The sequence below is a fragment of the Rhineura floridana genome, chromosome 10 (genome assembly GCF_030035675.1).
Source record: "Rhineura floridana isolate rRhiFlo1 chromosome 10, rRhiFlo1.hap2, whole genome shotgun sequence".
NCBI classification, from domain to species: domain Eukaryota; kingdom Metazoa; phylum Chordata; class Lepidosauria; order Squamata; family Rhineuridae; genus Rhineura; species Rhineura floridana.
The window spans coordinates 5,854,124-5,881,457 of NC_084489.1; the positions used below are offsets into that span (position 1 = coordinate 5,854,124).

The 27,334-nt window shown below is 40.9% G+C and overlaps 1 protein-coding gene across 9 annotated transcripts in view; it reads left to right on the forward strand.

Moving 5' to 3' along the window:
• The window catches only part of TPK1 (thiamin pyrophosphokinase 1), a 443,206-nt gene that overhangs the window by 166,755 nt on the left and 249,117 nt on the right, over positions 1–27,334 (forward strand). For all 9 annotated transcript variants that reach the window (XM_061586509.1, XM_061586518.1, XM_061586513.1 and 6 more), the window contains one exon: positions 21,202–21,274. In XM_061586509.1, coding sequence (XP_061442493.1) covers positions 21,202–21,274 — 73 coding nt within the window. The remainder of the gene's footprint in view (positions 1–21,201; positions 21,275–27,334) is intronic.

The window sequence follows — 27,334 nt, forward strand, 5'->3', positions numbered from 1 at the left end:
GGTTCGCCCAAAGAATCCTGGGAAGCGTAGTTTGTGAAGTGTGCTGAGAGAAGACTCCTATTCCACTGACATAGCTCCAGTGGCCAGAGTGGTTTAACAGTCAGCTGCTCTTATTGAAGGTCTGTGAGGGAACAGGGCATCTCCTAGCAACTCTCAGCACCCTTCACTAACTACACTTCCCAGGATTCTTTGCGAGAAGCCATGACTGTCCAAAGTGAAATAAAGGCCTGGTGTGGATGTGGCCAGGGACAGCTTCGGTTTAAATTTGGGTAGGTGGGAGGCTACATGTGCCTGCTGTAGAATAAAAAGGTGTGGGAAATGCTGAAAAGCAATGATACTGTTCACAAAGTTTTCCTTTTGGAAAGGAAAGGGGCTTCCCCTCTGCCCAGTGCCCACCCACCCAATCTCCTCCCCCTCTCTGCCTCTCCCTCGGCTCAGTGTTGGCCAATGACCTGCAAGACCAGGGTTCAAATCCCCACACAGCCATGAAGCTGACTGGGTGACCTTAGGACAATCACTGCCTCTCAGCGTCAGAGGAAGGCAATGGTGAAACCACCTCTGAATACCATTTACCATGAAACCCTACTCAAAGGATCGCCATAGGTGGGGATCAACTTGAAGGCAGTCCATTTCCAAACATGATTGCACAGAAATAAATCCCATTGAATGAAAAAATTATGCAAATGATCAAACCCACCCTCCCTTCTCTGCCCTCCTATCCCCTCCCTCTTGCCCCTTCCCTCCCCCTTCCCTTGCTCATCCGTCCCTATCCCCATCCCCTTCCAATCCCTTCCTTCCCCTTCTCCCTCCTCCTCCCCATGGTCAGTTTTACCTATCTTAAGCATGATTGCAAAGGAGTAAATACCACTGAACTCTATAAGCATGCAAATGATCAAACCTGCCCTCCCCTTCCCCTTCCTTTGCTCCCCTCCAATCTGCTCCTCTCCCTCCTCCTCCCCCATGGTCAATTTTACCTATCATAACCATGATTGCATAGGAGTAAATCCCAATGAACTCAGTAACCATGCAAATGATCTGACTTGCCTGTCCCCTCCTTCTCCTCTCCTCTCCCTTCCTCCTCCCCTCCCCCTTCCTTCTTCCTCCTCCCCTGCCCACTCCAGCCCTCCTTCCCTCCCCCACGGTCAGTTTTACCTATCCTAAGCATGATTGCACAGGAGTAAATCCCACTGAACTCAATAAGCATGCAAATAGTCAATCCATACTCATCAAACTTGCACAGGATCTCATTTCTTACCTCCCGGATTAAAAAGCAGAGAAATTCACTAAGAGGCAAAAAACCTTGCGGTTTAAGAACGTACCTATAGCCCACAGATATTTCTATCAAACTTTAAAAAGCAGGGAAATTGGGCAGCTATAGTGAATGCACCAGGGGAGCAGGAGACCTGACCTCCTCTCTGAGATATTGGACTGCCATACAAATTGGTCAAAATGCAAACACCATGTGGGTTGGTCTTTCACAGTCCAATCCACTTCCTGTATAGCTTGGAAGAATTTGGTAACATGTGCCTCTGAGCATATGGTGAGTGGTGGCAACACCTGCACTCAGCCCAAAGAATAGAAAGAAGACATGTCCTGTGCTGATCTTGTTTTAGCAGGGAGGAAGCAACATTATGAAGACAGTTGATATAGTTCAGATGGTCACTTTAAATATGTCTGATTTCCTTTGCAATTTTAATGAAGTTTCCTATAGGAACTCATTTTCTTTTTCTCTTTTTTTGTGAATATGTGAAGTATAGCAACACTTTGGAAAATTTACACTAAAAAACCTCCAAACATAACTGTGGAATAATGGCACTGCCTTCTGCAGAGTAGTCTTCAGTGAACCTCAGGAGTGTCTCAATTTGCACAAGATAAAACAGTGGAAGGTGAAATATATTCTAGCAAAATGCTAGGTGTGCTGTATGTTTTTAATTGACCACGCCCACCTTGCCTTAAATGAAGTGGTTGAAACATAGCAGGCTGAAATGCATCCTCTTGTTTCCAACAGTTAGAGTCACTGCTGAAGTAGCAACATATTGTAATCCGCCTGATTTTACATCAAACTGCAGTTTCAGATTCAACTGTTAATGCACTCAAAATAAGAATAGAGCATAACCAACAATTTGAAATACAAAAGGCTGTCTTCACCATCATATGACATTGACCAATAAAAAGGCGTTGAAATTAATAAAAATAAATTTGACACAGATTTCTAGGATGAATAATGAGGGAAATAAATTTTTTTAGATTAGATTCTCTGTAGAAACATTAGTAACACAGGAAAGAAGCAAAGTGAGAACACCAACAAACATACAAAAATATAATTATCCATCTTTGGAGATGGCAAGTGTTGCCACCACTCACCATATGCTCAGAGGCACATGTTACCAAATTCTTCCAAGCTACACAGGAAGTGGATTGGACTGTGAAAGACCAACCCAAATGGTGTTTGCATTTTGACCAATTTGTAGGGCAGTCCAATATCTCAGAGAGGAGGTCAGGTCTCATGCTCCCCTGGTGCATTCACTATAGCTGCCCAATTTCCCTGCTTTTTAATATAGATATATCTGATAGGAATATATGTTGGCTATAGGTATGTTCTTAAACCGCAAGGTTTTTTGCCTATTAGTGGATAATATATGATACATGCTGCTATTTGTGTGCTAAGAACATTCCTATACGTTGAAAAGGCCCCTTATGCCCGCTGCAGTCTTATGCACACATATTTGGAAATTATTTCCTTTCGAAATAAATGAGACCTACTGAATGTGCTTAGAACTGAACTCTTACTGTTAATTTAGCTTGTATGCTACATGCTTTAAACCTTGTTTATTAAGAAGCAATGTTTGTCTCCTTGTACACACTCTTACATGTCATTAAATATGAGGGAAAATTTTCCCATGGAACAATATTGCTAATATTCCCAATGCCTTTGAAAATGCGTAGAAAGGTCCCAAGGCCAGAGTTTGCTTTAGAAAGGTTAATTAAGTTTGAAAGAAATATATTATGTGGTGATTAAATAGTGATGAGTAAGAAGTCAGGTATGAATGTGGTGTGTGACATGGTACAAAATGGCAAAGCTGAAAACACCCACAAATTTATTATTTTATTACCTGTGCTTTTATAAAATTACTCCTGGGTGTCCAGAGTAATTTTTTATTCTTTCTCAACTTGCATCTGACAGAAAGGAGATTGAGTGGTCAGCACTCTGCCATGCATATATGAAATCATAATACATCTCTAGAGGAGTTCAAGGAACTTTAATAACATTCCTGACATATTTAAGAGAACTTTCATCAAAATTGCCATGGCTCTCAAGCTGGGTAGCGCCTTGTTCCAAATCGTAGTGGAGTGTGGTACTTAATGCAGGCACATATAGGAACAATGTCTTGTCTTTTCATCTTTTTTAAAAAAATCACATGAAATTATACCTTTATATTTACTGCTCTTTTTAAGGACCTCTAGGGTATTTCTTTCGCAGTCCCTGATGCTGTATGAGTTAATATTTCAGTATTTTGAGAATACATCTGGCACAAACCTAGCAAAAAAAAAAAAAGTTAATCTAATGTGGGTTTTCATTTTCCCAAATCAAGGGTATAAATCAGCTCTGACTTGGCTCACTGCCTAGTGCCCAGACATCATATGTCATTCTGTCTGGAACTTTTAGTCTGCTTGATCTCTCATTTAGCATATGTAAAATTTTGAGTTCATAGCACAGGAATCTTCCATGAAGTAGTAGTTTTGATTTTAAACTTTTTTCACTGGTAAAAATTAAGTTATGAAGTTTACTGGAGCATTTGCTCCCCTTCCCACCACATAGATAGCTTTGATTGTAAATTGAGTTATCTGCATGAATGCCTGATCACACAGAGGTCTGGTTTACATAAGAACATAAGAACATAAGAAGAGCCTGCTGGATCAGGCCAGTGGCCCATCTAGTCCAGCATCCTGTTCTCACAGTGGCCAACCAGGTGCCTGGGGGAAGCCCGCAAGCAGGACCCGAGTGCAAGAACACTCTCTCCTCCTGAGGCTTCCGGCAACTGGTTTTCAGAAGCATGCTGCCTCTGACTAGGGTGGCAGAGCACAGCCATCACAGCTAGTAGCCATTGATAGCCCTGTCCTCCATGAATTTGTCTAATCTTCTTTTAAAGCCATCCAAGCTGGTGGCCATTACTGCATCTTGTGGGAGCAAATTCCATAGTTTAACTATGCGCTGAGTAAAGAAGTACTTCCTTTTGTCTGTCCTGAATCTTCCAACATTCAGCTTCTTTGAATGTCCACGAGTTCTAGTATTATGAGAGAGGAAGAAGAACTTTTCTCTATCCACTTTCTCAAGGCCATGCATAATTTTATATACTTCTATCATGTCTCCTCTGACCCGCCTTTTCTCTAAACTAAAAAGCCCCAAATGCTGCAACCTTTCCTCGTAAGGGAGTCGCTCCATCCCCTTGATCATTCTGGTTGCCCTCTTCTGAACCTTTTCCAACTCTATAATATCCTTTTTGAGATGAGGCGACCAGAACTGTACACAGTATTCCAAATGCGGCCGCACCATAGATTTATACAATGGCATTATGATATCGGCTGTTTTATTTTCAATACCTTTCCTAATTATTGCTAGCATGGAATTTACCTTTTTCACAGCTGCCGCACACTGGGTCGACATTTTCATCGTGCTGTCCACTACAACCCCGAGGTCTCTCTCCTGGTCGGTCACCGCCAGTTCAGACCCCATGAGCGTATATGTGAAATGAAGATTTTTTGCTCCAATATGCATAATTTTACACTTGTTTATATTGAATTGCATTTGCCATATTTCCACCCATTCACTCAGTTTGGAGAGGTCTTTTTGGAGCTCTTCGCAATCCCTTTTTGTTTTAACAACCCTGAACAATTTAGTGTCATCAGCAAACTTGGCCACTTCACTGCTCACTCCTAATTCTAGGTCATTAATGAACAAGTTGAAAAGTACAGGTCCCAATACCAATCCTTGAGGGACTCCACTTTCTACAGCCCTCCATTGGGAGAACTGTAGGATCGGGTTTGCTTGATCCTCCCTTTCTTTTCCTTTTTCTTGGGGGGAGGAGGGGAAAATTTACTCACCTGAACAGTCAGGTGTTAACACAGACAGAACTGTTCACAGTGGAGGTTACCAGCAGGTAGCCCTGTTATTTCTGCTCCCCACCTGAATATATGAACCATGGTTGGCACAGTGGCAACACATCTTTAAAAGACAGATGATTTCTAATGTTGCTCACTCCAGTACTAAGTGGCAGGGGGCAGAAGTTTCCTATAGTTGAGCTTAGTCCTGTGATTGGGCCTCTTTACTGTCTCCTGTGCAGGTATAAGCTCCAAAGACTGGCTAGTCGTAGCATGAAGAGTCTTCACATGGTGGAGAGTCTCCATGGTGTGGTAGGTGCCCTGGGTAGCCTCTCCTTCTTCAATTATTGATCCTTAAGTCACAATTCATGAATTTATGGGATGTGAGCCTTAGTCCCAGTGGATACACTCACAGCACAATGCTGTGCTTGTGTACTCGGTAGCAAGTTCCACTGTGTTCAACTAGGCTTTCTCCCAAGTAAGTGTGCACAGGTTTGCAGCCTTATCACTTAGTGGACACGATACTTCTCATATTGTGTGGGAGAGGATGCACTGCACGTGTGTGACTTTCACCCCTCAAGAAGGAGTGAGGGGGAGATTATATGGACTGAGCCTCTGTGTCCTGCATCCTCTCACTTGGTACATTATCTGCATGTTGGGAAACAAAGAGCATATGTGCGCTCCTCCATCACACAAGGAGAATCTCTGCCTGGCAAATGTATGAACTAGTTCATAAGGTACCACATTTCCTTAAATAAATACAGTGCCTTGCAAAAGTAAGCAGACCCCTGACCAATGCTCTCATATTACTGAATTACAAATGATACATTGTAATTTCGTTCTGTATGACATTTTATTTTGAAACACTGAAACTCAAAATCAAGTATTGTAAGGTGAGATTGGTTTTGTGTTGGGAAATGTCTGTAAGAAACATAAAAAACTGAAACATGTTGCTTGCATAAGTATTCAACCCCTGTGCTGTGGAAGCTCCCAGTTTACACAGAGGAAAGAAATTGCCCCATCGAGGACACAATTACCTTCCCATTGGCCTCCACCTGTCAACAATTAAAGATGCTGTCATATTGTCAGGAAAAACCCCACACTGTTGAAGGATCTTTGGTCAGGCTGTGGATCTGAAGGAAAATAAAGACCAAAGAGCATTCTACAGAAGTGAGAGAGAATGTAATACAAATGCATAGATTAGGAAAAGCGTACAAAATAATATCCAAGTGTTTGGATATCCTAGTGAGCACAGTTGGATCAATAATCAGGAAGTGGAAGCTACATCACACCACCCAGGCACTGCCAAGAAAAGGCTGTCCCTCAAAACAGCTCTCAGACAAGATGGAGACTTGTGAGAGAAGCCACAGAGAGGCAAACAATCACTTGGAAGCAGCTACAGAATTCAGTGGCTGTGAGTGGAATAATGGTGCCTCAGTCAACCATATCAAGAGCTCTGTGTAACACTAGCCTGTATGGGAGGGTGGCAAAAAAGAAGCTGTTACTCAAAAAGTACCATCTGAAAGGACTTCTGGAGTTTGCCAGAAAGCATAAGAGTGCCCCAACTACGATGTGGGAAAAGGTTTTGTGGTCAGATGAGACAAAGATAGAGTTTTTTAATGTGTGGTGCAAACCTAACATTGCCCATGCCTCAAGACACACTATCCCTACAGTGAAGGGTGTCACTGTTCTTCAGTGGCGGCATCATGCTGTGGGGATGCTTCTCATCAGCAGGGACTGGGCATCGATAAAATCTAAGGAAGAATGGATGGAGCAAAATAAAGGGAAATACTGCAAGAGAACCTGCTTCACTCCACTCAGAAACTGAAGCTTGGGAGGAAATTCACTTTTCAGCAGGACAACGATCCCAAGCACAAGGACAAAGCAACATTGGAGTGGCTCAAGAACAAAAAGGTGAATGTCCTACAGTTGCCCAGTCAAAGTCCTGATCTCAATCCGATTGAGAATCTGTGGCGCTCTTTGAAAATTGCAGCTGATTACTTTTTTTGATTACTCTGATTACTTCTGCAAGGCACTGTATATTAAAGAGAGATTCAGAAAGAAGTACATATGCTTAGTACTGTTTAAGTGTAGCTGCCATTTTGGGGTATCTTCATTCAGACTTGGAGTTTTTAAAATAGATTTTTTTCTTAATTACATTTAAATGTTTCATTAATGGCAGTGACACTGCTGTTGGGAGTCCAGTGTTGTGTCACCACCCCATCATGCTGGCCACTGCTGGTAGATCCAAAAATGGAACAGATTCACCTTATCACTGCAGTAAACAGCCTACAATAGAACTTTTTTAAAAATCGTTTTGATATAAAGCAATGTGTTTTAAAAGGTTTTTTTTTAAAAAAAATAGAATCTTGCAGATTCAAGATGGCAACAGGCAGCTGAAAGAAAGAAAGAAAAAGAATTTTCATATTTATTTCCTGCAAATATTGTTACACTGTCAAAGATTTTGGGCAACCTACATCTACAAGACCAGACTCCTTATTTCCAAGCTGCATTCCTCTGCATACTTAACCCCTGAACTGAGTGGGGACTTATTTCTGAATAAACATATGTAAAATCGGGGCCCAGGCAGCTCAGAGTTCAGTGTACACACACACACACACACACACACACACGAGAGAGAGAGAGAGATCACTATATCATATGATGGACACATAGTTACTAAAACGTCTCATGTAGCAGCTTCTATTTCATGGAGAGCTACCTAGCCTTTTATAATTTGTGTTCAAGTCTGGCAGGCAGAGTTAAGCACTAATGGCTGATAGTTTTACTTCTCCCTTCGGAGTGGGAGTGAACGCCTACCACTCAGCATCTCCTGCTCAGCATCTGCCAAAGACTGAAGTATAGGGTAAAGGTAAAGGTGTCCCCGCACTTGTAGTGCGAGTCGTTTCCGACTCTTAGGGTGACGTCTTGCGACATTTACCAGGCAGACCGTATATATGGGGTGGGATTGCCAGTTCCTTCCCCAGCCTTTCTTTACCCCCCAGCATATGCTGGGTACTCATTATACCGACCACCGATGGATGGAAGGCTGAGTGGACCTCGACCCCTTTTACCGGAGATTCGACTTCCTCCTTCTGTTGGAATCAAACTCCGGCTGTGAGCAGAGCTTCGGCTGCGTTACCACCGCTTACCACTCTGCGCCACGGAGGGTCTTTTTGAAGTATAGGGTACAAATGGTCTAAGTAAATGAAACAAAATAAAAACGGCATGGTGCATGTGCATCATGGGTGTCAGATTTCAGCACCCTACCAATCATGGATGAGTTAGCCCTGAATTTGTCATGGTAGAGTTTAAAACCACACTGGTAAGGTTCTTGGGCTTTGTGTCTGACATCTTTGCTTTACATAATAATTACTACTGGAACACAGAGCTCTCTGATGTTTTTAAAAAGCGAAAAAAATGTAACTGCTTATTCAAAAACCTTCAAGTAATTTTTTAACGAATCAACCCATTCTACCATTCTAGGAAATTGACCGAAGTACTGGTAGCTTCTGCAACAGTATCAATTGATATAAGAATGAAAGTTGCTATAGTAGTCGGTATTTTGTAAGTTTTGCATTTGTCAAGCGAGCTAATACTGCTTACCAGGTGCCCAGTGTGGTTTCCATTTACTTCCATGTAAGAAATTCCCATAGAAGCTTTGCATTGACCAAACTACTGTGAGGTTTTCTGAACATGGATATGACTGATGGAGAATTTGTTCTCCTCCTATGGGATCTTTTGCTGGGGGTCCTTGAAGAAATTGGAAGACACAGGCCTGGAACAAAAATGTAAGCCTTTGTTCTTTACAAGCATATGCAGGGTCAGCCTCCCAGAAACATCCAGGAGAGACTGCACTGAGGCACTATGTGCAAGCTCTTTTATACAGTACAGTTACAGCATGTGACAGTAGTCAACCAATCCCACAAGTTATTATTTTTATTTCCTTATCCCGCATTACTCTATTCCAGTGTTGCGAAACCTGCCACCCGGCAGACTAGAGTCAGCACGTCCAACACATTAAATGTGTATATTGGTTTTTAAATGAATTTTATTCCTTTTATTTCCTATATATTTTATTTTATTGTATCACAATTTGAATTCCATATAATTCAGCATCTTGCACAGCACGTAGGGCCCCGCTTTACGGCATTCCGTTTTCCAGTGTTCCGCTGATGCGGCGGCTTTCAATTAGGGGAAATTCCCCGTTTTAAAGCCGATTTTGTGGCATTTTGCGGCATTTTCGCGCGACGCAACCCATTACAGTATAGTCAATGGGTTCCGCTTTATGGCGATTTCCGCTTTACAGCGCGGGCCTGGTCCCTAACCTGCCATATAAGCAGGGCCCTACTGTACAATTGCTATAACAGGCAGAAAAATCATTAAGTGGTCTGCTAAGACCCTCAGCAATTTTCAAGAGGTTTGTGGGGAAAAGGTTTGGGCACCACTGCTGTAGCTGAAATAGTATAAACCTCTGGAGTTCTCCTCATCTCCTAATAATAGTCATTGCCAATGCTAGGCTATATCTTTCAGATACCAAATATACATTTCTTGGGAACCTCGTTTTTCCCTGATTATTGCTTATAGATTTCATTATCTTTAAATACTTGATTTTATATCCCAAATTCAATGTTGCAGCATTTACATCTCATCCCAGATGCCACTTAGCACAGTTAAGGAAGATATATTGTTTAAATCAGGGAGATTAGTTATAAATAAATACTACAAGGCATCCATCTGAACTTGGTTCTCACTGCCTCTCACTCATTTAGCAGTTTCTGCCTCTGGGACTGATTCGTTGTTGCACTGTGCAGTAGATGTGTCCACTTTTTAAATGCTAATACACCAGGATAATACCAAACTAAAGCAAGCTAAAACATGTTTGAATAAAACCTCTACTTCCTTCTGATTTATCACATCAGCTATACTGTACAGTATGTACACTTCATACTACCTCCTTGCTTGTTACTCATATGCAGTCGCACACATCTTTGAAACAGAGTTCTTAACAACTGCAATAGTTTTATCATCTCTTTTCTTCTTTTTTGCTTTTGTTTTTGTTGTATCAGGAAAGGATCATCACAGGGGGATGTAATTGAAGGGCAACATAAAAAAAACCCTATGTTAAATAAATAACTACCAATCTGCAAGGCTTAGCTGATAGTTAAAAACCATTTCACTGATTGCAAAGATGCCTCAAATTAATTAGGGTAGTAGAGATTTTTTTCCATTTTAAAAAATAATGCAACTGTCCTGCCATATTCCCATTAGTGGGCTGGCACCCACTGGCACTCATGCTTGCTTATGATGCTCATGGTATGGTGTATGCCCCTATTACATTTTAGTTGCACACACATATAAAACTATTCAACTTAACAATGTGTGAAATCACCCTCAGAATTCATGGTGATCTTTTGTCTTTGGGTTGAAAAAGGCTCAATTTGCACATCATAGTAAACCATAGTTAATTGTTCACTGTGAATGCAGAGATTGGTCCCACATGTCTCCTCCTCTCTAGTACCAGAAGTAGCCAGTGATGATCCCTGGCTTATTATTACTCCCACCTGGGCATTGTGGTTTGTTTTGCTCAAACTATTGCTGACAAACGAGGAAGAAATCTTGGCTTCATATATATATTTTTAAATAATATTTGTATACCACCTAATATACAAAATCCCTAAGCGGTTTACATAAAATACCATAACGTCATAAAAAGAATATACATACAACATTATACACAGAAATATATCAGTAAAAACAGAGACTCCATCAATAAAACATTGTTAAATATCAATAAATAATAAACCAGCAGTGTGATTAATCTTAGGAGCCTATGTAACTGCATAGCAATGATGCGCAAGGCTGATGGGAACTTCATGCAGAGAGAGCATATTGAGATTATTTAGAGCAAAACTAGCCACAATCCCTGGTTCATAGTTAGCACTATGCCAAGGATTGTGGTTTGTTCCTCCTGCTTGCGATACAGGAGGAGTGAAGCAGGAGTCATGTAAAAGTTCACAATAGACCATTAACTGTGGATTACTGTGACATGTGAATGCATTCATGTGTTTATGAATTCCTGTAGGGTGGGGCAACAGAAAAACACCAGGCATAAGACTGAACCTGAAGAAAATTTCTGGTCAGGCTAAATGTTTATTTATCTCATATGCTGTTATATTTGTTAGAACTGCAGCTCCCATTGAAGTGAATTACATTATGACCAAGAAAGTAGGGTTTAGTTAAGCTTTTGTCCAGAGCAGTGTATTCCTAACTAGGGAATCTTGCAGTTCTTTGGAGGCTTATCAGACATTCTTCAGTAAGAAGATACAGTAATGGTGAATGATCTTCTCTGAAACACAGCTAGGAGAGCCCAAAAGTACTGACCAACTCTTGCAATGAACTAGTGTACGAGAGTTGGGCATATTTCAGCCTACACACGACACATGCAGAATAATGGTGAGATCAAGCAGTGAAGCCTGGCAAGTGGACCTGATCTAACCAGAGTGTGAAATGTAGAACCTTTGTAGCATCCTGAAGTTCAGACAGGCATGAGTTCCTTGGTAGAGAAATTGATGTGGGAAGGATTTCTTGAGGGCAGAAAGTTTGGAAACCAATATCTCTCTCTCAAGGTGCTGCTTACAGAGGTGCCCTATTCCTGTGATTGTGATTTGTTTGTATTGTTTATAATATTGAATTTTAAAATGTTGTAACGCACCCTGGGACTTGCTGGTGAAGGGCGGCTAGTAATGGTGATGAGGATGACGATGAGGATGTATGGAAAGATAAATATATAAGGAAATCTTTCTCATGCTACCTTTAGACAGTATCTGTGAGTGCTCCAGAAACCCTAGACAGAGTAACAGCTATCTTGGTGGTTATACATGGGAAGCATAATGGGGCGATGTACAATCCACATGGAACAAGTACTATGTAGAACCTGTAACATGAAAAGCACACCTTGAACATGGCCTGGTAGCAAATCGGCAACCAGTGCATATTTCTGAGCAGAGGTATTGTGCGCTGACAGGACCTCACTAATGTCAGCAATACTGCTGCAATATTCTGCACTAACTGCAGCCCCTGGTCAGCTTGTGCTGCATGGGGATTTCAGTGACCTTGGCTAACTGACTGCCAGGTTTTTTTAGTTTTGGTTTTTGGTTAAGAACCCTAACTGGTTGTGGGATGCCGAGTTTTCTGTCTTACTCATAGGAATCTTCTTGTGGTTGGTATGGTATTGCATTTAGGAAATCATCACTGACTTTTCTTTTTCATTTTCTATTTGCATTTCATTTACCTCTGACCATACTCCCTTACATCCATAGAAGAAACAACAGTTTTTCCATGCACTCAGCTCAACCGCTTAAACCCACTGATGATGCACCTTGTTATTTGCATATGGTTTGGTAATTCACATACTGGGAAGTGTGGCTTCTATTGCTGCTGTTCCAAAACTACTGCCTCTGTAGGTAGACCAAACCATGTGTGTTTCTCTCAGTCCATTATTACTCACTGGAATTGAGTTGGCTATCAAAGTGAGTTTATTGCAGCCCACATGGGAGGCAGGACAGGGTAGAGAGTCTTCTTAACTCTTACTCACTTCTCAAATGTCTCTGTGCCATGAAGGGTCAAGTCTGTAAAGACGTTTGGAGCAGCCATGTTAAAAGGCAGGCAAGGCGTTCCAGGTAGGGGGTTGCCAACCCCTCTTTGATATGGATATATTTGCAGAGGATCCCTAGTCAAGCCGTACCAACAGCACAATCCAAACCATATCTACTCAGAAGTAAGTCCTGTTGAATTTGATGGGGCTGATGCGTTAGTAACTGTGTTTAGAATTGCAGCTTTCAGGGGCTTCCATCTTTACCCCTGAGTGCTCCCATCTAGCATCTCCACAACACTAGGCTCCCTTTTTCCTACAATGGCCTTCTGGTGAGTGGCCCAGCCTGAGGGCACGTAAATCCTTCTTGCCAGAAGCACGTAGGCTAGATTAAATGTTCCCTACCCAGGTTTCCTAAGCAGGTGAGAAGGAATGATCCTGTCACTTCAGCTGGTCCTGAGAATACCCTCATTACCCTTAATTTCCCTTAATACCCTTAATTTCCAATCATAGAATTTTTTGTTTGTTTGAGTGGTATGCTCCAAGCAACTGTGGTTAATGCTTAATGTATCATGCTTAATAGCATCACTAGGGTCCCTCTCATGACATCACTGGCCCCCTGAAATCTCAGGGTTTGGGCTACTTCTGACTTTTCAACTCTAATAAAAACTACAATGAAGTTTTTTAGTCTCATTTACAGTGGAAATCTGATTGTCAAGACTCAAGAATGCTCTCTTTACAGAAACTGTTTGTCAGATTAGAAAAGGATATCTTAATTGGGCCTAAAACAACAGATATCTGTCATGAGCCCAAGGGCAAATTATGTTCAGTCACTAGAGTGGACAACCCCTTAAATGTAGATTGGTCAAGGCAGACCCAACTCTTGTAAGTCAGTGTTCAGTTTGCATGAATCTCAACTGAGATTATTAATGATTTAACCAATCTTGATGTCTATTCATGGCAAAAGAAACAAAGTCAATTTTTATTGTGAACTCCAGCTCAGCATCCTCACTTCCCTCAAGTAAGATATGGCTATTTTTCTAGAATTTGGTTGCAGCTATAACAATTAATTTAGTTAATCAGTGTGATTAAGTGATTAATATATTTTTGCAGATTTAAAAGATGAACTGGAGAATGCCCACTGTGAAGGAATGTGCAGAGCTGATATCCTTTTAAAAAATAATCTTTCTGCATTTCTTGATTGATTACATGCATTTAAAGATGACCTTCCAAATTATAAATGAGATGTCTGTTACTTAGTCAACTGTTACCTTCATTAAGGAACCACAAAATGGCATCCATATATTTGATAGTGTGATATTTATTCTAGGGTGTGTTTGGACTGATTAACTCATCAGTTAAAAGTATGAGACTGAAACATTTGGCAGACCCACAACAGTTTTTATACTAAGAGGAGCAGCTTAGTTCCTTATATGGCTCCATCTCACATTGCTTCAAGAATGTGAACACAAATGAACATGGTATTGCATTAAGGGCTTCCCATATTCCCTCAAGTTTAGAAATGCCAAGAAATTACCCTGTTACAAGCCCCACCCTGAACAAATGCATTATTTAGGGAATATTGTTATGGTATGTTATCCTATCCTGTGGCTAGTTCCAGCTTCAGTGAACAAGGAAAAAAAGGGAGGAGAAGCACTAAGATCATGAAACAAAGAGGAGACACACTCTGGTGCTACTGATGATGGACTGTTTATTAAGATTAATGCATTTTGAAGAATTCTTCCACGTAAGGAGTTACCCAAAACAAAATTTAAAAACTTCTGATAGTTTGAGGACTACATTGTTATCATAGATTAAAAAAACACAAAAGTATCTCCAATATTCACCCCATTCCTAATAATTTTTTAAGAGCCTTTACTATGAATATACATGGATAGATATCTAAGCACCCCAAAGAACCCACCAACAAACAATTGTCCAAAGTTCCTATAATATACAGCCACAAGACCAGAGCTTGGAAAAGTTACTTTTTTGAACTACAACTCCCATCAGCCCAATCCAGTGGCCATGCTGGCTGGGGCTGATGGGAGTGGTAGTTCAAAAAAGTAACTTTTCCAAGCTCTGCAAGAGTGGCTCTATACTATAGTCAGCATGGATTTTTCGCATTCTACAATGTTAAATTGAAAATACCCCCGTGCCATTCTGATACGCTCATTTCAAAACAAAAACTTATAGTCCTGAACTCGGAAACGCTTGCTTAACAATCCTCTAAATATTCATGGTGATACACAAAATAGAGAGAATCGAGAGTTCAAAGTGTAAAAAGAGAGGAAAACAGACCACTTTTGGACTTTTTTCTGTCAGAGTTCTCATAATCTGTTGAAATTCATTAAAATCAGTCATGTTCACAGAGTGCCTGTAATCCTATTACTGACCTATACTATAGGATTTAGATTTACTATAGGAAACTTCACTAAAATTAGAAAGTAAATCAAAGATATTTAAAGTGACTATCTGAACTATATCAACTGTTTTCATATTGTTGCTTCCTCCCTGCTGAAACAAGATTTGCACAGCACATGTCTTGTTTCTGTTATTTGGGCTGATTGCAGGTGTTGCCACCACTCACCATATGCTCAGAGGCACATGTTACCAACTTCTCCCAAGCTGCACAGGAAGTGGATTGGACTGTGAAAGACCAGCCCAAATTGTGTTTGCATTTTGACAAATTTGTAGGGCAGTCCAATATCTCAGAAGGGAGGTCAGGTCACCTGCTCCCCTGGTGCATTCAATATAGCTACCCAATTTCCCTGCTTTTTAAAGTTGGATAGAAATGTATGTTGGCTATAGGTACGTTCTTAAACTGCAAGGGTTTTTTTGCCTATTAGTGAATATATTATAAGAATGTAGTCATTTATGCAGAGAGACATGGCAAACAATTGTTTTAGACAGTGGTTTGTTGCTGGGTTTTTTTGCATTCTTAGATATTCATACATATTCATAGTAAAGGCTTTTTAAAAATTATTTGGAATGAGATCAGTATAAAGTGGTTTTGAAGTGATGAAGGTATCATAAATATGTTATGTTTTTTCAATATGTTTGAATGTACTAGTATGTATACTTTGTAAGAGAAATTGTTGAATGTATAGTATTAAGTGATAATTGGAGATGTGTTGTTTTATCTATGATAACAATGTTGTCCTCAAACTATCATAAGTTTGTAAATTTTGTTTTGTTTAGCTCATAGAAAGGAGTGTTCTCTGAAATGTATTGAGCTTAATAAACAGCCCATCACCAGTACAACCGGAGCATGTCTCATTTTGATTTCGTAGTTCCATCTTCACCACTTTCTTATAGTCAGATGGCTGTCAGTAGCAGAGTGGTAGACCTAAGGCCTAGATTTGTACATTCACTGAAATAGACGCTAGGACTCTATGCAACTGATGCTATCATTCCATGTTGTGAATGTCATTCACATAGAATTAAATAAATGAAAGGAGCCTTGAAGATCATCTAGTCCAACCGCCTGCCACAGGTAAAGCAGTAATTTGCTGACATTTTGGCACCTGAGTGAAGATAACAAGCCCATAACACAACATGTTAAACCGAAAAGGGAGATTGTTAATTGAATTATAGTATATTTATTGCTGAGTATATGTTGTTGGCCAGAAATATGTCAGAATGCAGAGGAAAGGAAAGAACTTTCACTACAATCATCCTGGTACCTGGTTACCTTTGCATGCTTCATCTTGCGAGTGATTTAATCTGGAATAGGAACTAGAATTTACCCATGGCAGTACCCTTTCATTGTATACATTAAGTGTGAGAGAGGAGACATAAAAAATGGCTCCTCTGTTCGCAGTGGGAGTTTGAACTGTGTGTATTGTCTGCAATCCAGATCTGTTATTTTTTATTAGATTTATATGCTGCCTTTCCTCCAAGGAGCTCTTGGCAGCATGCATTGTTTCCCCTGATTTTATCCTCCCAGCAGCCTTGTAAGGTAGGCTAGGCTGAAAGATGATGTCATCCATTAAGTAGGGATTTGACCAATGTCATCCATTAAGTAGGGATTTGAAACCTGGTTCAAGTCCAACCCTCTATCCACTACCCCACATTGACTATATAGTACCATGATTGTCACAATTTTCTGAGTATAAGTGCAGTTGCCACACCAAGCAAACTGAGTTATGCTGGTTGGTTTTTAAGTAGACCCTCCATACAGAGTCTTGTACATAGTACTTTCCACATACTTCAGACTGTTTCTGCATGCATAATGCAGTGTTCTATGATACTTTCTATAGAATGTGCAATGGATCATTGTAACTGCTAATTGGGGGGGAAATAGATTTCACGAGCCATGCCAGCATGCATAAAATTTATAAGTTGGTATAAAATAGGAAGCAAGGTGATTACAGTAAATTAAATACCACAACAGCACAGTTCTTGTGTTGTTTACTGTGGAGATGACATCTATTCAGGAGATTATACAGCTACAAGACTGAATGTATACTATAGCCAGCATGGATTTTTCACATTCTGCAATGTTAAATTGAAAATACCCCTGCATGCCATTCTCCTGATTCCCAAAGGTCATTTCAAAACAAAACCTTACAAAACTTTTAGTCCTGAACTCAGAAGTGCTTGCTTAATAATACCCTACATTTCCACGGTGATACACAAAACAGTCAGAGAGAATCAAGAGTTCAAAGTGTAAAACAAGAAAAAAAATCCAGACCACTGTTGTACTTTTTTCTGTCAGTGGTCTTATATTTTGTGGAAATTCATTGAAAATCAGCCATGTTCACAGAGTTCCTATAATCGTATTACTGCCCTTGCCCCATACTCTGACCTTCATCTTCTGTAGTTTAAAAGTGCAGTTAAAAAAAGGCCTGTCTGATTTTTAATTAATTTAAGAAATTTAACATTGAAGTCTGTTATAGCGTTGGGCATGCTCAATAAGAACTGTCAGTGTTCTAAAAGCCAGACTCACAGCTGTTTGGCTTGGCTAATTAGGTGGCCACACCCATGCCAGACCTTTATTTCACTTTAGACAGTCCTTGTGTCTCCCAAACAATTCTGGAAAGTGTTGTTTGTGAAGGGTGCTGAAAGTAGTTAGGAGACTCCTATTCCCCTGACAGAGCTCCAGTGGCCAGAGTGGTTTAAGTCAGCTGCTCTGGTTGAAGCTCTGTGAGGGGAATCGGGCCTCTCCTAGCAACTCTTAGCACTCTTCACAAATTACACTTCCCAGTATTCTTTGGGGGACGCTATGACTGTCTAAAGTGAAATAAAGGTCTGGTGTGGATGCGGACAGTGCCAGTTTTGGTTTAAATTTGGGTGGGAGACGACATATGCCTGCTGTAGAATAAAAAAGTAGGGGAAACCCTGAAAAACTTCACTGTGTTTTCCTTTTGGAAAGAAAAGGGGCCTTCCCTCTGCCCAGTGCCAGAAGCACATGTTACTCAATTCTTCCAAACTATACAGGAAGTGGATTGGACTGTGAAAGACCCACCCAAATTGTGTTTGCATTTTGGCAAATTTGTAGGGCAGTCCAATATCTCAGAGAGGAGGTCAGGTCTCTTGCTCCCCTGGTGCATTCACTATAGCTGCCCAATTTCCCTGCTTTTTAAAGTTGGATAGAAATATTTGTTGGCAGTAGGTACGTTCTTAAACCACAAGTTTTTTTGCCTTTTAGTGAATATGCCATTAGAGGTTTAAAACTGAATGAAATGTCCACAGGTGTTGAAAAAGGATTTTGTTTGCTTACAGGCTTTATGAATCCCACACATGATGCTTCATTAACTTTTAGGGGTTCACATTACTGGCATCAAGAAATAAATAAAAGCAGAATAACAATATCAAGAAGGTTTCATTCCCCCTCCCCAACCTCTCATAGGCCAGGTTCTAAAGGGCTATGCACCACAGACTACACACATACAGAGGCTTTTCAGCCCCTCCCTTCCAGCAGTAGCTTCCTGTGCTCCCCAAAAAGCCATCCTTGAAGCTGTGGTATGCTCTGAAAGGTCATTACAGGAGGTTTGGGTACCTCACTGGAAGGCAACATCAGCAAGCCTTTTACTTTTATTTACATTCTTCATTGAATCTTGACTCTAGAGACTAGTTTTGGTGTTAGACTAGAGCAGTTGCCCAAGTGATATAATACATATTATAGTTATGGGGTGGAATAGCACTTAAAGTGAAAATATTTCATAATTTCATAGTAAAAAGTAGGTTAACTCAACTTTTCCTTATGCTGAATAGTTCTTAACTTGAGAGTTGTTAAGAAAATGAAATAAAATGTTCAAATGCATAGCATATTATTTGAATGACTAATATATAAAAGATACTGGTTAGGAAGGGAGCACACGATTTACTCCCTTTCAACAGACTGAAAGACAAATAAACCTTCACCACTGCTGTATTGGCTCACAGATGATCAAAAGTTGCACAGGGCTATTCAGCATTTTGAAGAGAACTGTAGATGTATACAATGTTTGCTTTTGAAAGCTATCACGGGAGGCTAGCATCCTTGTGATGTTCCTGATTGTAATGTAAATATGGTAAGTGCTGGTTTAATATAAGACATATGGTAAGTGGAGTGAGTGAGGAGGGGGAGTACATGGGCTGTAGAATTGCTGGATGATTGGCTGAGCGTTTGAATGGCTGGGAGTATAAACGAGAGGATGACAGTTGAATCGGGGTGGTGTTTAGGTGGTGTTTTGTGATGGTGTGTTGATGGTGTGTTGGAGAGGTTGGTGTGGAGAGTATAAGGTGGCTGTTGAGAGAGTGAAATAGGAGTTCTGAGGCAATTATTAAGAAGTAAAGTACATAAGAGAACATATATGAAACCAGACACTTGTCAACAACGTCTTAAGTAATCTTGTTATTTCTAATGCTTAATAAATATTTCTTGGTTTACTAAAAGCCTGATTCTTCAGCTGGGATACACAGACCAGGGGGGATGGCAGAGTAACCAAGGCTGAACAGTAATTGTATCAAATGGTGGCAGCGGCGGAGGAAAAGATATTGTATCCAGTACCACAGAGAAACCCAGAGCTGTAAGCTTCAGAGGCAAGAGGCTGCAGGGGGGTTTGGGAATTACCTATACCCATAGACACAAGGTATCGAGATAGCCAGGCAGAGACTAAGGCACAGTCTATAGGCTATAAGGGATACAGAGTGTGGGGTAGAGTGGCCTAGCAGGGGGATCTTTTGAGATCTGTGCTAGTGCGGTGAAAGGTAAAAATAAACCTGACGTTCCTGACTGGGGGTGGCCAGAGGTGGGCTGCACATCATAAGGTGGGCCTGACAGTGGTGAGACATCACTAGTGGTCACAGGCGGGGAAGGACGTCACAATCCTCTCTGTTACTCTTTCAGTATACCAGTTAGGTCTGGAATCACATTTGGTGGCAAGAAAAGATTAATGCCAAAGATATGCCATTAAGTGAACAATTAAGGCACAATTGGGACAATTAAGATGCAAAAAAAAATGGGGCATTTTAATAGCCTTAGAGGTAAACCTTATTTTGGCACTTAATATCACTGTTGAAATCCTGCTTTTGTAGCGTCAGGCCTAATAATAAAAGTGCACACAATGCTGAAGTATTACCAAATGAAGCAAGCTGGGTTGTACTGCCTTGCAGTAGGACATTATGGGGCTGGTCAAATGTAATACCCATAGTGTGGTGTTGGAACAACAAGCCTTAGGCTCTTAGACAGGTCTTGTTTGTGTGTATGCAGTGGAAGCCACTGAGACCAGCAATGCCATACATTGCCGAGAGTTGCACCTTCTTCAGTCTTCTGGGTAACTCTTGCCTTTGTCTCCAGGTAGCTGTAAGCCTTTCAGTGAGCAGAAAGGTGAGTCACACCAGAATAACAAACATTCACCAGAGTATAAATGCAACTTCAGCTCCAGTTTCAAATGTTCCATGGCAACAAAATATTTTCACCCAAAAGAGAATGGCATAAAATATGTGATAAACAACCTTTATGCAGTCAATGATGTTTTATTTGCTATGGATATTTAGGGGAAATCTAGTTTGTTGCAACCCTGGAAACCCCAACATGGAGAATAATCTAATTACTGTTCTGCAGTCTTTGTTGCTCATCCATGGTAGAATTATAGGAAAGCTGAATCTGCCTGTGACTGGAGGGATTCTTTCCTTCCCTAACCATTGCTGAGGAATACACAAACATGTCTAGATGCTATGAATTATAAAAAGGATGGGAAATCAGCCAGGACTTTCTGGCTGAAGGAACACACTATTTCTAAAACGAATTATGATACTGCTATGATTTTCATTCATTTAACATTTTCTCAGTGCAGTAACTCCATGCAAATCATTACAGCCTAAGATACCAGTTTCTTATCCAAGGCTAGATTGGAAATGTCTATTCATTCATTTGATACAGGTGCTGTTGTTTCAGTCTTGAATTTTTTTCTTCCCCGTTGCCAGAATTCTATTCTCTCTCTCTTTTTACCACTTTTAAATTTAAGAAATAAGGTGTTCTTATAAAAAGGATTAACTAAATATTGTTTTTTTCTCAGCTTTTTGCCTGATTACATCAGTGGGGACTTTGATTCTATTTCGCCTGAAGTAAAGGAGTATTATACAATCAAGGTAAGGTGTTTTTTTTTTTTAGGATTTCCTAGAAAGCATGTTTAACATTCGCTTTGTTGCTCTACAGCTTGTGGCCTTGGGAAATGTACAGTAGGGCCCCACTCATACAGCGGGTTATGTTCTGGACCCCCGCCAAAAAACGAACACCGCTGAAAAGCAGAACTCATTGAATAGAATGGCGTGCGATGCCCGAAAATTGCTGTAAAAGCGGAACAAGCTCCATATGAGTGGGGCTTTAGTCTAATTGCATCTAATTGAGATCACCGCATTAGCAAAGCGCCATAAAGCAAAGCGCCATAAAGCGGGGCCCTACTGTATCTCACTGCTAACTGTGTTCTGAATGAGGAACCCTGGGTTCCTTTGAACTTATACATCATGGGCAGGGATGGGTAAATCAGTCTACTTCTGGTTTATATCATTTTCTCATGTGTTCACCCATTTTTCCATTAATTTGCGAATGTAAAAAAAAAACCTCACAAAAAACATATGTTAAATATGTATTTTTAAATGCATTTCAGAAGTAGACTGAGTGGAATAGATACGGAGGGGTACATCTGCAAACAAGTCAACATGAGAATGGCTCTTGGAGATTAGCAATGTACTCTGTTCTAATCTTGATTGGCAATCTGGAAATTTGGCATCTGGAAAATAGGCATGTTTGGAGTAAGCTGATGATCAGGATCCATTTCAGTCTGGCTTCAGACCTGGCCATGGTACTGAAACTGTCTTGGTTGCCCTGGTTGATGATATTTGTCAGGAGTGAAATGGAAGCACAACCCTGCTCATTCTCCTTGACCTCTCAGTGGTGTTCTATACCACTGACCACAGTATCCTTCTGGAGCGTCTCAGGGAGGTAGGGGGCATTATACTTCTGTAGTTCCACTCTAACCTCTAGGGCCATTTCCACAAAGTAGTTAGGGGAGGCACTGTTCGGTGCCATAGCAGTGGCCCTGTGGCATCCCACAGGGTTCCATCTTGTTCCCCGTGCTATTTAACATCTTTCTGAAACTGCTGGGACTGTCATCAGGAGATTTGGAGGTGTTACTAATATGCAGGTGATACCCAGCTCTATCTCTCTGTTCCATCTGAACCAGAGGAGACAATTCATGTGCTAGATGGGTTGTTGGAAGCAGTGATGGCCTGGATGGCCACCTCCTTCCCTACAGACCCTCTTTGGTGTTAAGATCATCACTCTTGGTAGTTCCGTCACCCTCAGAATTGCAGGAAATGGCAGCCTGGGAGAAGATTTTCTCTGTGGCAATTCCCCATTTATACAACTTCTGTTGTATGCTTGGCAGTGCATCTCTTTACCTTGACTTTGACAGTTAACATCTCCTGTTTAGTTTAATCCATACTGAACTGTTTTTATTTGGATTTTTTAACTTGTTTTTATAATTATATAAACTTATAGTTGTTTTAATAGTGTGATTATATTGTTGTAACCCCCCCCCCCCGGGACATTAAAGTAAAGGGCAGGGAAGAAATCTTAGAAATAAGTTAATAATGAAACTTTCTGCCTATTCAGGAGAGGCCCTTCTAGAAAATCCTTGTATTAAGAAAACTAAAGACAGTTGTAAGAAGAAACAGAGCCTTTGCTGCTGTTGTTTGAAGGTTGTGGAATGATCCTCCTGCCAAAGTATGGAAATGTAGCACCTTACTTTCTTCAAGAAAGGACTTTAATGCTTACATTTCAGCAAGACTTTCAAGATCTGTGATGATGCTACTTGTAATTTGTTTTTATTGGTTTGCAGTTTTTCTTCATTGGGCTGGCTGCAGATTTTTGCCATTGCGTACTGCTAATATGGAAATATCACCTGTCTTATCCACGTTTATCTCTTGGTATTGTGAACATACTTGCCCACAGTGACTGGGCTTGCAGTTGATGAACAAAACAGATATCTTCAGTGCCAGGCACATATCTTTAAGCAGAAGACTGCTTCTTGTTCTGAGCAAGTACACTCACTATACAAAGAGATAAAGGTTCACTTCCTATCCTGTTTCTAAGTGATAGTTAGGTACTGGTGGTGTAAGCGTAAGCGAGGAGCCTAGCAGGGGACATCCAGAATAAATGGCAATTGTAATATGGAAACAGATGACAGCTGTCTCATAGTATAACTACCTCAGGGTAAACATTGCCAAAACATGTATGCGCAAGCCCCATTAAAGGTAAACCTTAGCTTAGAGAGGCTTACAAACAGCAGATGAGACGGTAAAGTCCTGAACCATCCCATTTCTTCAGAACTCAGGCAGGAAATCACACAGTTGAATGTATTCCCTGTGCCGCAACAAACTAGATGCAAGGAAGAAAGTTCTAGTGTATGCTGTTTTAACGTTATTTTTCTGTGTGAAGTGATTTGTGTGGGTAGGTGGCCTTTCACCAGTACCCATCTGCAGTCTGAACTCGTACAGTCCTGAAACAGTTTTACTATCACATCTGCTATTTGTTTAAAGCAAGTGTCAGATATGTCCAAACAGAGAGCTGGTACTTTTGAAAGTGGAACCAAGATCCCTTCTCTTGCATGTAGCCCCTATATTTATTTGGATTGCCTGTGCATAACAGAATTTTCCCTGCAAATGTGGCTTTTCATGTTCCTGAATCACATTAGACCTCTCTGCTACTTGCAGGTAGAATGGATAGTTAAATGACTGAATATTAATTTGAGTTTAATTTGAGTTTTAATGCTTCAAAACATTTTGATGTTTATGCAAGTTGCTTGACCAACTGAAATTGATGCATAGTACAGACACTCTGTCTCAATTACAGCATCATGTTGCAAACTGCCAAATAGATACAAGTTATGCAGACAAAGTACATGACCATGGCTTGCAGACTGGAAGTTAACTAATGGCAGTTTTCAGAACAAAGTCAGAGATAATATCATCAAGTTCCAAGACTGCGTTTGTAAAAGTAAAGAGAATCGCTGAGGTAAAGGAAGAAGGTAACCAAAATACTCTCTTCATCATTCTAAAGAAGTCCTATGCAAGTCTGGCATGTAAACGTTCTGAGCTCCCAAGTACTTCAATAGGATTACAGAACTGTGACACTGGAACAGGCCTAATTTTTGCTGAGTACACTTAGGTCAGCTATGCTCTGGAATGAAGTTAGTAAGCATGCTAATGGAGTAATTGAAAGTGAAACAGTTCACTTAATTTGCTTGTACCAGGAAGTCTTAAAAATTATATTTCCATTCAGTATTATGAGTTATGCTGACCTTTCACAGTTAAAGCATGAAATGCCCCAAATTCAAAAAGAACATTTGGGCAGTTCAGAAATTCATCGTGCTGTGTGAAAACTAAATCCAAAGTAGTCCGGGCTCCCCAGGCTTTGTTGGAGTCTTCTAGTGTGAAGTTTGACTATAACACTCCCCTGCATGAGTGCTGTCAAATTCCCAGTTCTGCGGATTTTCTCTCATTTTGTGTCATGGAATGTTATTCTAAGAAAGAAAGCATGTGTGCATGCATGAGGAAAATGCACAGGTGTGTGGTAGTGGCATGCAGATTCTGTGCGATTTGTCATCGCATATCTCTGGACAGTTCTAAATTTCCCTTTTAAAAAATCCTGGTTGTCTGTATTGGTCTGTATTGGTGAGTGGACCCTGGGGAGCAAAGACCACAGGGAACAAAGATTCTGGCACCTCAAATGCATTCCTGTTTGAAGTTTCACCATATGGTGAAAAATTTGTTAATTTAATTTAATTTATATCCTGCCCTGACTTCCAGGAGGAGCCCAGGGCAGCAAACAAAAATACTAAAAGCATTTTAAATCATCTTAAAAACAAAAGACTTTAAAACATATTAAAACAAAAAAAAAATTAAAAACATATTTAAACAAAAATCTTTAAAAACATATTAAAACAAAACATCTTTAAAAATCTTTTAAAAACAACTTTAAAAAACTTAAAAAGCAATTCCAGCACAGACGCAGACAGGGATAAGGTCTCTACTTAAAAGGCTTGTTGAAAGAGGAGGGTCTTCAATAGGTACTGAAAAGATAACAGAGATGGTGCCTGACTAATATTTAAGGATATTTAAGCAATCCCGCTTATATAGAGTACTTGAGAGAGAAGTTGAGGATGGAAACTGAGAGAATGAGGATGGAGGCTGAGGAAAAAGACAAACAGCGGGTCTTTGAGGCTGAGGAAAAAGACAAACAGAGGGAGTTGGAAACTGAGAAGTTGAGAATGGGGTTTGCCAGGAGAGAGTGGAGAAGGAGGTGGTGGTGGTGGATGAGAAGAGAACTGAGTGGGTTGCTTGGTGGGGTTTAGAGAGTTGTTTGCCAGGAGGGAGGTGGAGTTCAGATTAGTATTGAGTAAAACCATATGCTTATGTGCCTTAAGAAGAAATCTTGTTAATCTTGTTAGCTTTGTTATCTGTAATAAATACTTAATTTGGTTTACCAAAGGCCTGATCCTTGGCTGGGTTTCACAGACCAGAAGGGAGGGTAAGGTAATGACCAAGGCTGAAGGGAAACTGTAACAAATGGTGGCAGCGGTGAAGAGAATAACAATACCAGTTTTCAGAGTCTCTGGGAATACTAGTATTGGGACGTTACTGGTGGTTGCCTAGCAGGGGGATCTGTTGAGATCTGTGCTAGAGCGGGGAGAGAAACCATAAGAGAGAGGACAGTCTGGACTGGTGGAGTCCCTGGTGGTGCCTAGTGACAGGCAGTAGCCACGCGCAGGTAGGAACCTGACAGGGAGAGCCAGGGAAGGGAGTCACAGGTTGTCTTGTTGTACACCGCCCTGGGAGCTGTTAGCTATAGGGCGGTTTAGAAATGCAACTAAATAATAATAAATAATAATAAAGGGAGGGAATTCCAAAATACCAGTGCCACAACACTAAAGGTCCGCTTCCTACGTTGTACGGAATGGACCTCCTGATAAGTTGGTATCTGCAGGAGGCCTTCACCTACAGAGCACAGTGATCAACTATATAAGGGATAAGACAATTTATTTTATTTAGTTTAATTAATCTTTCAGGTATCCTGGTCCCAAGCTACATAGGGCTTTGTACACCACAACTAGAACCTTGAACTCGGTCCTGTAGCTAACGGGTAGCCAGTGCAATTCTTTCAATAGCGGAGTATGTTGGCAATACTCTGCCTCAGTGAGCAGTCACACCACCACATTTTGCACTACCTACAGCTTCTGGACCAACTTCAACAGCAGGCCCCACATACAGCTCATACAGTAATCCACCCTGGAGGTTACCAGTGCATGGACAACAGTGGTCAGGTATCCTGGTCCAAAAACGGCTGTAGCTGTCTTGCCTGGTAAAAGGCACTCCTAGCCACTGAGGTCATCTGAGCCTCTAGGAGCACCCCCAGACAACGAACCTGCTCTTTAAGAAGGAATATGACCCCAACCAAAGCAGGTCATTGACTCATTATCAGAACTTGGGAGCCACCAACCCACAGCACCTCCGTCTTGCTAGGATTCAGACTCAGTTTATTGGCCCTCATCCAGCCAACCACCAAGTCCAGGCACTGGTCCAGGGCTTGCATGGCCTCTCCCGATTCAGATATTACAGAGGATTAGGTATCATCAATGTACTGCTGACACCTCATCTCAAATCTCCTGATGATCATTCCCAAGGGCTTCATATAGATGTTAAACAGCATTGGAGAGAATATGGTACCCTGTGGTACCTCACAACACAACTGCTAGGGGGCTGAAGGACAATCATCCAATGCTATTCTCTGAAAACAAGCCTGGAGATAGAATCAGAACCACTGTAAAACAGTGCCTCCAATACCCATTTCACCAAGTCAGCCCAGAAGGATACCATGGTCAATGGTATCAAAAGCTGCTGACAGAGCAAGTAAGAATAACAGGGTCACACTCCCTTTGTCTTTCTTCTGATAAAGGTCATCCATCAGGGTGACCAAGGCTGATTCAGTCCCATAACCAGGCCTGAACCTTGATTGGAATGGGTCAGGATAATCTGTTTCATGCAAGAGTACTTGCAATTGCCGCACCACAATCCTCTTGATCATTTTCCCTAAGAAGGGGGTATTTGCCACCAGGCGGTAGTTGTCACAAAACAATGGGTCCAGGATGG